The sequence below is a fragment of the Ochlerotatus camptorhynchus genome, unplaced genomic scaffold, assembly GCF_037179485.1.
Source record: "Ochlerotatus camptorhynchus isolate MF236.1 unplaced genomic scaffold, CSIRO-AGI_Acam_v1.1 ptg000022l, whole genome shotgun sequence".
Classification (NCBI taxonomy): domain Eukaryota; kingdom Metazoa; phylum Arthropoda; class Insecta; order Diptera; family Culicidae; genus Ochlerotatus; species Ochlerotatus camptorhynchus.
Window position 1 is genome coordinate 5,181,662 of NW_027040514.1, and position 14,267 is coordinate 5,195,928.

A 14,267-nucleotide genomic window follows, 5' to 3' on the forward strand; every position below is an offset into this window, starting at 1 on the left:
TTTGGACAATTTTGCACAAGCATCCAAAAATATCCATGTAAATTGTCCAAAACGAACCAATGAAAGAATATGATATGTGTGTATCCATGGGCCCAATTTTTAGATTTAGGGGAAATGGCTCTAATGTTGGCCTATGGATCTAAGATTGGGCCCATCGCTAAAAATCTGCTATTTATCAATTTTATCTAGATGCACGCGTCATTGGGACGGTACTAATAGATTTTTATCGGCCCATATTAGGGGCATTTATGTCGACATTACATCCATTTCCCCTATATACCAACATTAGAGCATTTAAATTGAAACAAGCCAATCACATTCCACAGTGGGCCAATCACATACAAAAATCGGTCATTATGATTTTGTTGTTTAAAATCGTAATCAACATACTTTTTTTAGTAGTATGATGCTCCTGAATTCTAATAATTAAATTTAAAAAATCTAGTATTTTAGGGTGGTTCTAAAAACTTCATTATGATATTTTTATTGCAAATGTTATGAATAGTTAAAAATTAATGACATCTGTTTTGAACGTTGTCTGGCTATGTTGTAACACAGAGAACAGACATCTAAGTCAAATTCCTAAAGTGTGTAAGAAATTTAACTGCTATTTTGAATAGACGTTTGAAACTAGCGCTAGTGTCACTGCCCATCGACGTCGATGACCGGCAGACGTCATCTTAACATGAATGTGAAAATTGTTGTGAGCAAAACATTGTTTGTTAAAAACCGACCAAAACATGGGCCGCAAGTGCAAGCTTTATTAGTGCGCAAATAAACAAGGCGTTACCAAGCGAAAATCTTTTCACAATTTTCCTAAGGATGCTGAATTGCCCAAACTACAGGAGATTTTCTTCTAACGTGGCGTCCAAACTCTTGCAACGAAAAAGTTATGTTCCGTACACTTCCCCCAGAGACTTTTCGAATTCCTGAAAGAACGGATGCAGTGTAAGCAGTGTTCAAATCTTACCACATTTACCTTAATTTAAATGAGGGCTAGTTGGAGTTCACACCCTCACAGAATCATTTGAAGTAAAGAGACTGAATTGGGTAAAGAGGCGACACCTTATACATTTGACAGGTCTTCTGCTCGATTGGAATAACTTTTCCTATGAATTTGACAGATAATCGATTATTCCAATTTTGACATGTCGTCTCTTTATAAATTCAGGCTCTTTAATTTGAAGATACGCCGCCAGTGAACTGAAGAAAAGTCAGTTTTGCTCCTGACTACTATGTCCAGTTAAAATTGGAACGAAAAACGGAAGTAAATCTACAGGAAACTGTAAAAGAGCTTAGTTTTTTATTCGATAATAATGGTTCCCGCAGAAACTCGATTGATTTCCGTTGATTAGTCTTATTTGTTTTGAAATGATTTGACAGTTCATTTGGATACACGATCAATAAGATCAACCCAAATTTTAGTTCAGTTTACTCATTAATCGCAAAAAGTGATAACTCGAGTCACAACATTCCGTATAGCGGCGCTAGTGTGTCTAACGTATTTTAATTTGAATTCTTAAACATAATTTTTCGAACAATTTGTTTAAGCTTGCATTTCTGTTCTATGTGGTTTTAACACCATTAAACATTTTTAATACTCCAGATGAAGACAAAATCGAAACCCTAGGGTGACTCCTAAATATAACCGAAAAAATTATCTTCTTGATACTAATCAATTAACCATTTAGTCAAGGCTATTTTGCATACAGATGGTGCTGCTCCATTGGTAGTAAGTAATAAAAATCCCCATACAGAAAATTGGAAAAGTGGAAATAATTCGCTTTTGATGAATATTCAGGTCAAAAAATGTTGACGACAATCTATAGAAATCATTCATGGGCTTTGACGTTCAATTTTTTTTTCCGGGAAACAAAGGTTATAACGAATTTTGTGTGATTTTATTGAGTGTGTTTTTGTCGTTAAGGATGAGAAAAAAAGATGCCATTGAAATTTACTATACATATAGGGTAGGTGTACCAGTTATGTCACTATTATGGTGTGTTACATTATGACGAACAAATTTTTATCTTTGCCGATATGCACAAAATCAAATTATTGTCGGATTATCCTGATATTTTGCAATTTGGGGCCAAAATCCATCTGAGGATTTGAAAAAAAAAACATATCATAAGAATAATAATTCATCAAAAACAAAAATCAATTACGACCGGCTTCGCCCATTGTGCATTGCCGCGAGAGTGGGAGACCAAAAAGGATGTTCCGGGGGAGGTTGGACCGTCGGGTGGGACCAACAATATCAGGCGAGAAGCATGAGTACATTTTTTACACCATTTTTAATTAGACGTGAAAGTGTTCGCTAAAAGAGAGTGTGCGCACGCCTTTGAAGCCGAACAAACGTGAGCAACAAAAACAACCAAATCACATTTTTGCGCACAAAGTGAGCGTAACAAACATTCTGCCGAGATATTACAGCACCTCAGCATGAGTCACATTCCTCGTAAATTTTCCGTTTGAACGTCACCCGTCCGCTCGCTGTCCGTCAGCGATGGGTTTCTTTCATCTCGTCGGAATTGTGCTCTCATTCATGCGCTTCCGATTAGTCTGCGGGGTTTTTCGGGGAAAGTCAAACGAAGTGATAGAGTTCGGTAATTATTTCTTAATGTCTTTCTTCGGGTTCTTAGGCGTGATTCAGGGCATCTGAGCGAATCGTTTGTAGTCGATCTTCTCCAGCTGCACCAGCGGTTTCAGCTGTTCGGCAAAGATTCGCATATCCTCGGCGATGACATCCTGACCGGTCGGGGCCAGGACGGACAGCTCGACCAGGTAGCTCTGCGAGATGGGCTCGGAACTGTTGACCTTGAAGATTTTCGACACAGTTACCTTCATCCGGCCCTTGCGGAACATGTAGCCTGCATATGAAATAAGTCATGAACTAAAGCCATTGAACGCTCGATGGAAATGGACAAACCTTTTGTGATGTACTCGAAATCTACGCGGAAGCCCATTTCGGTGAGGAAGTCCACCACGTGGGGAGTGCAAGCAATGTCCAGACTGCTACGGACCAGCGTCAGTCGGGTGCGATCGCCCAGCTCCGGTTGGCCGATGTATCGCAGCTGGTAGGGAGCGTCCGCGTCCTGGGCTTTGCGAACTCGAACGGTTACGGGGGCCTGTGGGAGGATAAGCATAGTTTTGTCAACACAACCTCATCAGCTATGACTTTCCTCAGATATGTACTACCCAACAAAAAATCAAGCTGCAGACCAGCCTATACAGGCACAAATTAGCAGCATATAGCAATTTTTTGCTGTATAAGCTAGTCAGCAGCCAACATTGTTAGTTGGGTAGTTGGATAGACATTTTTTTAAGAAATACCTAACCCATTACAATCTCAAATTGAATAAAGCATTCGATACATTTTATAAAATGCAAAAAAGACAAAAATCGGGTGTTGTCAAAAACGGGAAGGCACCGCATTTTTCTAAATTCACAAATCGTAATCGGGGTAAGCGCCAGATAATCAGCTCAATTCATGATTATTAGCGATGTGATGTGTGAAGGAAACTGCAACCATCTCGATAGCAATCTACAAACAAGGCTTGCTAAATCGCTTAAAGTTTGCAGCAAGATTGCTCGATTAACTCCATGATATGAGAAGAGGTTGTATCACTTCCACTTTCACTATCACATAAAAAAATTATAACAGATAGGGGAAAAGTTGGCTTCGGCAATACCTTAACCTATTATCGTCAGGAGGTAAACAAAGTACTAGAGCACTCAAAGTTGGCCAATAGTTGCTCTGAAACACAATGTATCCACATGTCAAAATTGAGCTCTCAAGGACGTTGTTTACCCCCCTGACGATTATAGGTTAAGGTATTGCCGAAGAGAACTTTTCCCCTACGTATTTCATTTACTACTTTCAAACTTCTTCGGTATCTAGTCATAGACTTCGCTCATCAGGATCAATTTACAGGGTGGTTCAGAATAACTGTCACCGATTTCACAAATTTGTAATTCTCAATGTGTAAAATAAGTAAATTTTCAAGTATTTTTGTTTAAAAGTGTGTACACATATCAGCTTGTATTGATAGTAGAATTTGAAATTTCATTCGTTTCCGATTTCGAGCAGGTATGGACGTGAAAATAAAGCATGTCATAAATCTGTATAAAATCGTGTGTTATCTTTTAGAAACTGAAATCTACGAAAGAATGAAACATTTATTATTCGCATTATTATGAAAGTAAAAAGCAACCATGCGTGGAAAATGAGTTCAATATCAGAGATTAGACGCATCACCAAGGGAGAGAGATTTGAATTTAAGTATGCTACGTTGAACGTTATACCACAGACAAACAGACATAACTCTCGCAAGTTGTTCATCGAACAAGCATTTAACGGACAATTTAAAAGTATCGTAGTTGGTAGTACCGCCACCGGTGGCGCGCATAGTCAATTCCCTTGCGTTTGACGTTTACACACTACCGCCATCTGTTCAGTGTAGTGCCCACTACAGTATACTCAACAGATGGCGGATATGTTTTAGCGACGATGTTTTACAGTGAGAAATATTCAATGTGTTATGTCTGTTTGTCTGTGGTTATACTAGGAATATAATGATATCAAAAATTCATGCAAGCGCTCAATCGTTATGACCATTTTTAAAGGTTACAGTTATAACGAATTACCCTAAAGATTGATAATACTCTTAAAAATCTACTACATAACACTCTCTGAATTCACTTTGCAAAGCACTTCATATTATTAATAATTCTTGCAGCGTATTACCAACAATCAATACGAAACTAACGATTTTAAATTGGCTCACTACTTGACTAGCCTATTGATCCCAAGCAAATCGATTAACGTACCCCATTCTAGTATAAATTCCAGTACTACACAATGTTTGTTTTGATTCGCTATGAAAGTTTGACAGATAAAATTAGGGGTTCGTGGATTTTCCAATGTTTCGAGGGGTGCATCGATTAGCTTGGGACCGAAGATAGTACCAGAGCTGAGCCAAAAAGTTGAGCACGTTTCTTCGGGACCTACTAGTCTTAGAGTTACCTCTATGATACTACCAACGCTCAAAAAATTCCACACATTTTTATTGACGAATTCCCATGTGATATTGCACATGATTTTCATGTGACCGCACATAACCATAATCCACTCAGAAATACACATGAAATTTATGTGTCAAATGAATAGTATGTGTGGTCACACATGGTTTTCATGTGTGCACAAATCAAGTACGTGTCCGACACATAGATTTCAATTGTTGATCAAATTGTGTGTTGGACACATAAAAACAATCTTTGAAATTTTCATAGTGTAGCGATTCCCTGAAAATCACTCCTTCTCCTCAGTTCACAGTTCCAGAGTTCTCCTCAGCATTCACTTAGTATTTTCCTGATATTCCCATGAAATGCCTTTTTAGTTATGCTCAGAATTTGGATTGGATTTATGTTGGATTTGGATTGAATTTGGATTGGATTTGGAGTTTATTTATATTGGATTAAGACAGGATTTGGATTTAATTTGGATTCGATTTGAGATGAAATTGGGTTGGATTTAGGATTTGAAATGCATTTTGATTGGATTTAGATTGTATTTCGATTGGATTTGGGTTGGAATTGGACTGGATTTGGAATGGATTTTGATTGGATTTGGATTGGATTTGGATTGGATTTGGGCTGGATTTGGATTGGATGTGGATTTCTTTTAGAATTTATTTAATTTGGAATTGGATTTAATTTAGATTGAGATGGGTTGGGATTAGATTTGGTTTGGATTGGATTTTGATTGGATTTAGATTGGATTTGGATTGGGTTTTGATTTGGTTTGGATTGGATTTTGATTGGATATTGATTGGATTTGGAGTGGATAGTACTTTTGATTGGATTTGCGTTAAATTTGGATTGGGTTTGGATTGGATTTGGGTTGGATTTATATTTTTTTTTTTTTTCAGTTCGTTTATTTGGCAGGCTCAAATGTTATAAAAATAACTTAGCGGAGCCGAGTAACATAGAATACCAATTTTGGTACTCAAAATACAAAAAAAATATATTTATATATACAAACATATTTTATCATATGATTTTTCTTGGTGGCGATCGAAGCGGTGACAAAGCGGTCTTCTCCCGTGCACGCAACTTCTTTCTTTCCCGAATTTGTTCTTCATTTTCATTGAACCCGAATCGTGATCGCTGCTGCTGCTTCTGAACATCGTTTCCCGTTGCATGCTCTCCGCTACTCTCGTCGGTCGTCGGGGTCGTCACGTCCATTTCGTTTTCTTCATTCAACATCTCCAACCCCGTGTCCGTTTCCTGATCGCTAATGACAAACGACGCACCTTCCACCACTACACCAGCATACGTACTGCTGCTGTTTTGTTTTCTTTCACTTTGCTTTCCTTTTTCCTTCAGTTGCTTCTCCGGTTCCTTCCGAGCCTTCCGCTTGGGACAGGAAAGCTTCCGGTGTCCGTCCGCTTTGCACAGAAAACATTTATCTTTGTTGCCATCATAAAAAATATTTCCTTTGCGATTGAAGAAATGTAATGACGTGGGGATTTCCTTCTTCACATCCATATATATACCGCGTATCCCTGTATATACCTCAAAACACAGATCAGTTGGAAATTTCTCCCGGATGATGCGTTTAATTTTCCCATATTTCCCCAGCACTTTATCCAGCTCGTTGTCGGGTACCTCTGGTGGCAAGTCATACACACGCACATATTGAATGAATTCACCAGCATGCGACATGCGTACCTTTGCCGTCGTTCCATTCGCATAGTGGAAGATTAAATCCTCCGAATTGAATGTCAGAGCATGGAGCATCGCTTCCTCTGATTTGAACTTCATGAAGACTCCCCTTTCCTCACCAATGCGATAAACAGCTTCCATTTCAGCCGGATCCGCGTCGAGTGCTTTGGCGAAATTTACTATCTCTCCGATGTTTGGTTTAGCATCACAATGGCTGAAGCTAAACTTGATGGTATTTTTTACTTCACACATCTTGCACCGTAGCAATAAAAGGCACCGAACTGCTAGCAACGAACAAAGAGCCTGGATTTATATTTGATTTTGGTTGGATTTATATTGGATCCGAATTGGATTTGGAGTTTATTTATATTGAAATTTATACAGAATTTGAATTTAATTTGGATTCGATTTTAGATGGAATTGGGTTGGATTTAGGGCTTGGAATGGATTTTGATTGGATTTGGGTTGGAATTGGACTGGATTTGGAATGGATTTTGATTGGATTTGGATTGGATGTTGATTTCATTTAGAATTTATTTAAATTGGATTTGGATTTAATTTAGATTGAGATGGATTTGGATTAGATTTGGGTTGTATTTGGATTGGATTTGAATTGGATTTAGATTGTATTTGGATTGAATTTTGATTTGGTTTGGATTGGATTTTGATTGGATTTTGATTGGATATCGATTGGATTTGGATTGGATTTGGAGTGGATAGTACTTTTGATTAGATTTGCGTTGAATTTGGATTGGGTTTGGATTGGATTTGGGTTGGATTTATATTTGATTTTGCTTGGATTTATATTGGATCCGAATTGGATTTGGAGTTTATTTATATTGGATTTATGAAGAATTTGAATTTAATTTGGATTCGATTTTAGATGGAATTGGATTGGATTTAGGACTTGGAATGGATTTTGATTGGATTTTGGTTGGAATTGGACTGGATTTGGAATGGATTTTGATTGGATTTGGATTGGATGTGGATTTCATTTAGAATTTATTAAAATTGGATTTGGATTTAATTAAGATTGAGTTTTGTTTGATTTGGATTTAATTTGAATTGGATTTGGATTGAATTTGAGATGGATTTGGATTGGATTTGGGTTGTATTTGGATTGAATTTGAATTGAATTTAGATTGGATTTGGATTGGGTTTTAATTTGGATTGGATTTAGATTGGATATTGATTGGATTTGGATTGAAATTGGACTGGATTTGGAATGGATTTTGATTGGATTTGGATTGGATTTGGGTTGGATTTGGACTGGATGTGGATTTCATTTAGAATTTATTTAAATTGTATTTGGATTTAATTGAGATTGAAATGGATTTGGATTGGATTAGGGTTGTATTTGGATTGGATTTGGATTTGGTTTGGACTGGATTTTGATTAGATATTGATTGGATTTGGATTGGATTTGGAGTGAATAGTACTTTGATTGAATTTGCGTTGAATTTGGATTGGGTTTGGATTGGATTGGGGTTGAATTTATATTTGATTTTGGTTGGATTTATATCGGATCCGAATTGGATTTGGAGTTTATTTATATTGGATTTATACAGGATTTGGATTGTATTTGGATTCGATTTGAGATGGAATTGGGTTGGATTTAGGATATGGAATGAATTTTGATTGGATTTAGATTGTATTTCGATTGGATTTGGGTTGGAATTGGACTGGATTTGGAATAGATTTGGATTGGATGTAGATTTCATTTAAAATTTATTTAAATTGGATTTGGATTTAATTTAGATTTAGATGGATTTGGATTGGATTAGGGTTGTATTTGGATTGGATTTAGATTGGATTTGAATTTGGTTTGGATTGGATTTTGATTGGATTTGGTTTGGATTTAAATTGAATTTAGATTGGATTTGGATTGGGTTTCGATTTGGATTGGGTTTTGATTTGGATTGGGTTTTGATTTGGATTGGATTTAGATTGGATATTGATTGGATTTGGGTTGAAATTGGACTGGATTTGGAATGGATTTTGATTGGATTTGGATTGGATTTGGGTTGGATTTGGACTGGATGTGGATTTCATTTAGAATTTATTTAAATTGAATTTGGATTTAATTTAGATTGAAATGGATTTGGATTGGATTAGGGTTGTATTTGGAGTGGATTTAGATTGGATTTGGATTTGTTTTGGATTGGATTTTGATTAGATATTGATTGGATTTGGATTGGATTTGGAGTGAATAGTACTTTGATTGAATTTGCGTTGAATTTGGATTGGGTTTGGATTGGATTGGGGTTGAATTTATATTTGATTTTGGTTGGATTTATATCGGATCCGAATTGGATTTGGAGTTTATTTATATTGGATTTATACAGGATTTGGATTGTATTTGGATTCGATTTGAGATGGAATTGGGTTGGATTTAGGATATGGAATGAATTTTGATTGGATTTAGATTGTATTTCGATTGGATTTGGGTTGGAATTGGACTGGATTTGGAATAGATTTGGATTGGATGTAGATTTCATTTAAAATTTATTTAAATTGGATTTGGATTTAATTTAGATTGAGATGGATTTGAATTGGATTAGGGTTGTATTTGGATTGGATTTAGATTGGATTTGAATTTGGTTTGGATTGGATTTTGATTGGATATTGATTGGATTTGGATTGGATTTAAATTGAATTTAGATTGGATTTGGATTGGGTTTTGATTTGGATTGGGTTTTGATTTGGATTAGATTTTGATTTGGATTGGATTAAGATTGGATATTGATTGGATTTGGATTGAAATTGGACTGGATTTGGAATGGATTTTGATTGGATTTGGATTGGATTTGGGTTGGATTTGGACTGGATGTGGATTTCATTTAGAATTTATTTAAATAGGATTTGGATTTAATTTAGATTGAAATGGATTTGGATTGGATTAGGGTTGTATTTGGATTGGATTAAGATTGGATTTGGATTTGGTTTGGATTGGATTTTGATTAGATATTGATTGGATTTGGATTGGATTTGGAGTGAATAGTACTTTGATAGAATTTGCGTTGAATTTATGTTGGGTTTGGATTGGATTGGGGTTGAATTTATATTTGATTTTGGTTGGATTTATATCGGATCCGAATTGGATTTGGAGTTTATTTATATTGGATTTATACAGGATTTGGATTGTATTTGGATTTGATTTGAGATGGAATTGGGTTGGATTTAGGATTTGGAATGAATTTTGATTGTATTTCGATTGGATTTGGGTTGGAATTGGACTGGATTTGGAATAGATTTGGATTGGATGTAGATTTCATTTAAAATTTATTTAAATTGGATTTGGAATTAATTTAGATTGAATTTAGATTGAGTTCGGATTTGATTTGGATTTAATTTGAATTGGATTTGGATTGAAATTGAGATAGATTTGGATTGGATTTGGGTTTTATTTGCATTAGATTTGAATTGGATTTATATTGGATTTTGATTGAGTTTTGATTTGGTTTGGATTGGATTTAGATAGGATATCGATTGGACTTGGATTTTTTTTTCTTTATTTGAGAGATTTTTAGCCATAGGCTAGTTCATCTCTTAATTGATTGGACTTGGAGTGGATAACACTATGATTGGATTTGCGTTAAATTTGGATTGGATTTGGATTGAATTTGGGTTGAATTCTTTTTAAAGGGGACTTAGGTTGGATTTTTATTGGATTTACATTGAATTTGGGTGGATTTGGATTGAATTGGGTTTGAATTTGAAATTATTTGGATTTGATTGGATTGAGATGGACTTGGGTCGAATTTGAAATGGATTTGGGTTGAAATTTTATACGATTTGGAATTGGGTTGGATTTGGATTGGATTTGGATGAGAATTAGACTGAATTTGGATTGGATTTGAATTGGATTTAGATTGGAATTGAGTTGGATTCGGATTAGATTTGGGATGGATTTGGATTGGATTTGAGTTGGAATTGGATATTATTTGGATTTGATTAGGGTTGGATTGGAATTGAGTTGGATTCGGATTAGATTTGGGATGGATTGTATTTGGAGTGAAATAGGGTTGGATTTTGATTGGATTTACATTGAATTTTATGTGGATTTGGATTGGATTTGGGTTTTTTTTTGGAAAGGATTTGGGTTGGATTGGATTGGGATGGATTTGAGTTTAATTTGGATTGGATTTGGGTTGGATTTAGATTGGATGTGGATTGGATTTGGGTTGGATTGTATTTGGAGTGGAGTTGGGTTGGATTTGGATTGGATTTACATTGAACTTGGATTGAATTTGGGTTTGAATTGGAAATGATTTAGATTTGATTGGATTGAGATGGATTTAGGTCGAATTAGAATTGGATTTGGGTTGAAATTTGATACGATTTGGAATTGGGTTGGATTTGGATTGGATTTGGATGAGAATTAGATTGAATTTGGATTGGATTTGATATGAATTGGATTTGGTTTGAAATTGGATAGTATTTGGATTGGATTTGAATTTGAATTGGGTTTGAATTTGAATTGGGTTTGAATTTGAATTGGGTTTGAATTTGAATTGGGTTTGAATTTGAATTGAGTTTGAATTTGAATTGGGTTTGAATTTGAATTAGATTGGGGTTGGATTGTATTTGAAGTGGACTTGGGTTGGATTGGGATTGGATTTAAATTGGATTTGGGGTGGATTTGGATTGGATTTGGATTGGATTTTGGTTGGATTGGGATTAGATTTAAATTGGATTTGGGGTGGATTTGGATTGGATTTTGGTTTGAATTGGAAAGGATTTGGATGGATTTGGGATGAAGTTGAATTAGATTTGGTTGGAAATTGGACAGGATTTGGAACTGGGTTGGATTTGGAATGGATTTGGATGATAATTAGATTGAATTTTGATCGGATTTGAATTGGATTTGGATTGGATTGGAATTGAATTTGGATTGGATTTGAATTGGATTGGATTTGAATTGGATTGGATTTGTTTTAAATGTTGGATTTGGGTTCGAATTGGTTAGGATTTGGGTTGCGTTTGGGTTGGATTTGGATTGGCTTTGGATGATAATCGCATATCAGTCCCGGTTGCATTTTCGTCTATATTAAGATAATAACACCACAGACAAACAGACATAACACTGGCAAGTTGTTCATCGAACACGGATTTGACGGTCAATTTAAATGTTTACACACTACCGCCATCTGTTCTGCGTACTACCCATCACAGTATACTCAACAGATGGCAGTAGTGTTTTAGCGACGATGTTTTCTATTGGAAGATATTCAATGTGTTATGCCTGTTTGTCTGTCCATTATCCACTATCAATTGGAATCTACTTTCATGTTACGTGATAAAACTATGGATATTCATCATGAAAAATGTGAAAACAACATCAAGTCAGTTTGTCCCATCAAGCAGAGTAATCGCATATTAGTCCCATCCTAAAATTCAATCGTCCAGAGGACAAGTTACAGTTCTGCTTTTATGGTAATTCAACCATATTTTTCTTTTTAACTTGAAAAAAAAAATTGGACTAATTTAATATGATTTTCAAAATATTTACATGGAAATTGCACTTCTTCTCAACTGCTATTTTCTCAATGCCTACTTTTGCCATATGGGATTGATATAAGATGATAAGTAGTATAGAGATGCTTGTCAGTTAGTCAGCGCACACTACTGCTCCATTTAAATTGAAGAACTGCGAGCACGAGGGAAGCAGATTAGTGGGAAAACAATGAATCTATATGCTTCCCAGAAAAAAAAAAACATACTTGTAACTTATGTTTATGTTCCACGAAGTTCCGCTTGCAAGCGTAATAAACGGTCTAACTCGATGTATCGCATACATTTAAAAAGCTATATAGAAGCGTAAATCTATATACAATAAGGGCTTGTCCAAACAGCCAAAAGTAGCTGACTAAGTTCGCCAGACTTGCTTTTGGTTTTACGTTGCCTCATATCGTTTGAGGCTGTAGAAATTAAATGAGCAAAGTGTTTAAATGATAAAAAATGGTAGTTTAGTGGACCACAGTGCAATGAAAAATTTACTTATCTACGGATTGTATACTCCATGAAAAGTTAACATCACTGTATTGTACAATGATATTATTTCCGAGCTAATCATCAATTGGGCTTAACTTTCGAAATTGCCGACGAGTTCCATGATACCTTAGGTCACTTTACTGCTCACTTGTGCGGTCTTTATTGGAGTCATATTTTGTTGTAAAGTGTGGTGTCCCTTCCATACTAACTGGATCGCTAGAATTGAATCCATTCTCTGTAAGATACGCTCTTCGTTTTAGTTGGTGTGACCCAATGAACTGGCCACCGTACGAGGAGCGTTGCCGTCTGCTGAGCATCGAACCACTAGAGGTGAGATGGACGGTTGCTCAAGCTATGATAGCTGGAAAGCTGCTTACGGGTGAAATCGACTGTCCAACATTGCTGGCATAGCTAAATTTGTACGACCCCGAGAGACCTCTTCGTCAACGTGTTTTTGGAACCACGGAGAAGAAATTATACACTACATGAGCCAATTCGATCAATCAGCCGGCAGCTCAACAACTTCTTTGGTGTGTTCGACTTTAATTTATCAGCTGACCGTAACTAATTTGTTTATATTTTATTCATTTAGACATTGTCAGCTGAATTATTTAAAAACAAATTCATCCGAGTACCGAGAAATGAGGAGGAAATCTAGACCAACAATTGAAATAGGCGGAACAACCAAACGTAAACAATGGCTTTAAACACAAAATTCTCGAGAATCAAAACACTCCCACGCAAACTAACAATGACATTCGATAAAGGAAGTTTGCTCTATCAGATGACGGTGTTAGATTGCTTCGATGTGCTATGATTCTTGAGGAATTTGCGAGCCATTATTTACGTTTGGTTGCTCTGCCTATTTCAATTGTTGGTCTAGAAATACTCCCTCGCACTCCGGGTACACCCATGAGGAGAGAAAGAGGCTTTTGAAGACGACCATATCAAAATGCAAATAACTCACCTTCTCTGGCACCTTCAAGCTGAGACACATCTCGTAGTCGGCAAACGCTTCCGGTCCGGTGTCCACATTGTCACAAAGTCCTCGCAATCTAAAATAAATCGAAACTTTATTGATATTCACGCTAAGCAACAACAATCACTCAAAAACCATGCAGTTCTCTCAGTACACTCACCGATGCAGCAGGTGTTCGGCAGCCGAATCAAGAATTGAACCCTGTAGCAGAAACTCCTGGTTTGGAATGATATTGGACTGCAGCGCCTGGTTCAGCAAATCGACGGCATTCACCGGTGTGGCCGTTGTGGTCATAATTGCTCAAATAATTAAAGATAACAAAACAGCCGATTAAATGAGATGCGATTCACGCAGTCCGAAGCTGCGATGTAAACAACAACAAATTTATTTGGAGGAAGCGAGTGTGTGGTTTGACAGCCGGTTGCACGGTAACAGCTGGTACCAGCAGCGCCGCCACTGTGAAGTGTGCATGCAAGTAGAACTACAACACATCAACCGCCGCCATATGTGAACTTTCAAACGCCGTCGATTGAGTGATATGTGCACGTGATTGGATTCTGTGCAA

The 14,267-nt window shown here is 36.5% G+C and overlaps 1 protein-coding gene across 1 annotated transcript; it reads right to left on the reverse strand.

Annotated features, from left to right (window-relative positions):
* Positions 1–2,597: 2,597 nt before the first annotated feature.
* On the reverse strand, positions 2,598–14,021 carry MED18 (mediator complex subunit 18). Its single transcript, XM_065225781.1, has 4 exons — positions 13,863–14,021; positions 13,691–13,778; positions 2,933–3,131; positions 2,598–2,873 (listed from the first exon to the last, which is right to left on the reverse strand). Exons 1-4 carry the CDS (start codon positions 13,994–13,996, stop codon positions 2,653–2,655), a joined length of 642 nt encoding a protein of 213 aa, XP_065081853.1. The 5' UTR covers positions 13,997–14,021; the 3' UTR covers positions 2,598–2,652.
* Positions 14,022–14,267: the final 246 nt, after the last annotated feature.

Coding starts and splice junctions, on each gene's coding strand:
- MED18 (XM_065225781.1), bottom strand. CDS start 13,996: ATGACCACAACGGCCACACCGGTGAATGCCGTCGATTTGCTGAACCAG. Junction 13,779..13,862: donor GCCGAACACCTGCTGCATCG/GTGAGTGTACTG, acceptor GATTTATTTTAG/ATTGCGAGGACTTTGTGACA. Junction 3,132..13,690: donor GCTTGAAGGTGCCAGAGAAG/GTGAGTTATTTG, acceptor ATCCTCCCACAG/GCCCCCGTAACCGTTCGAGT.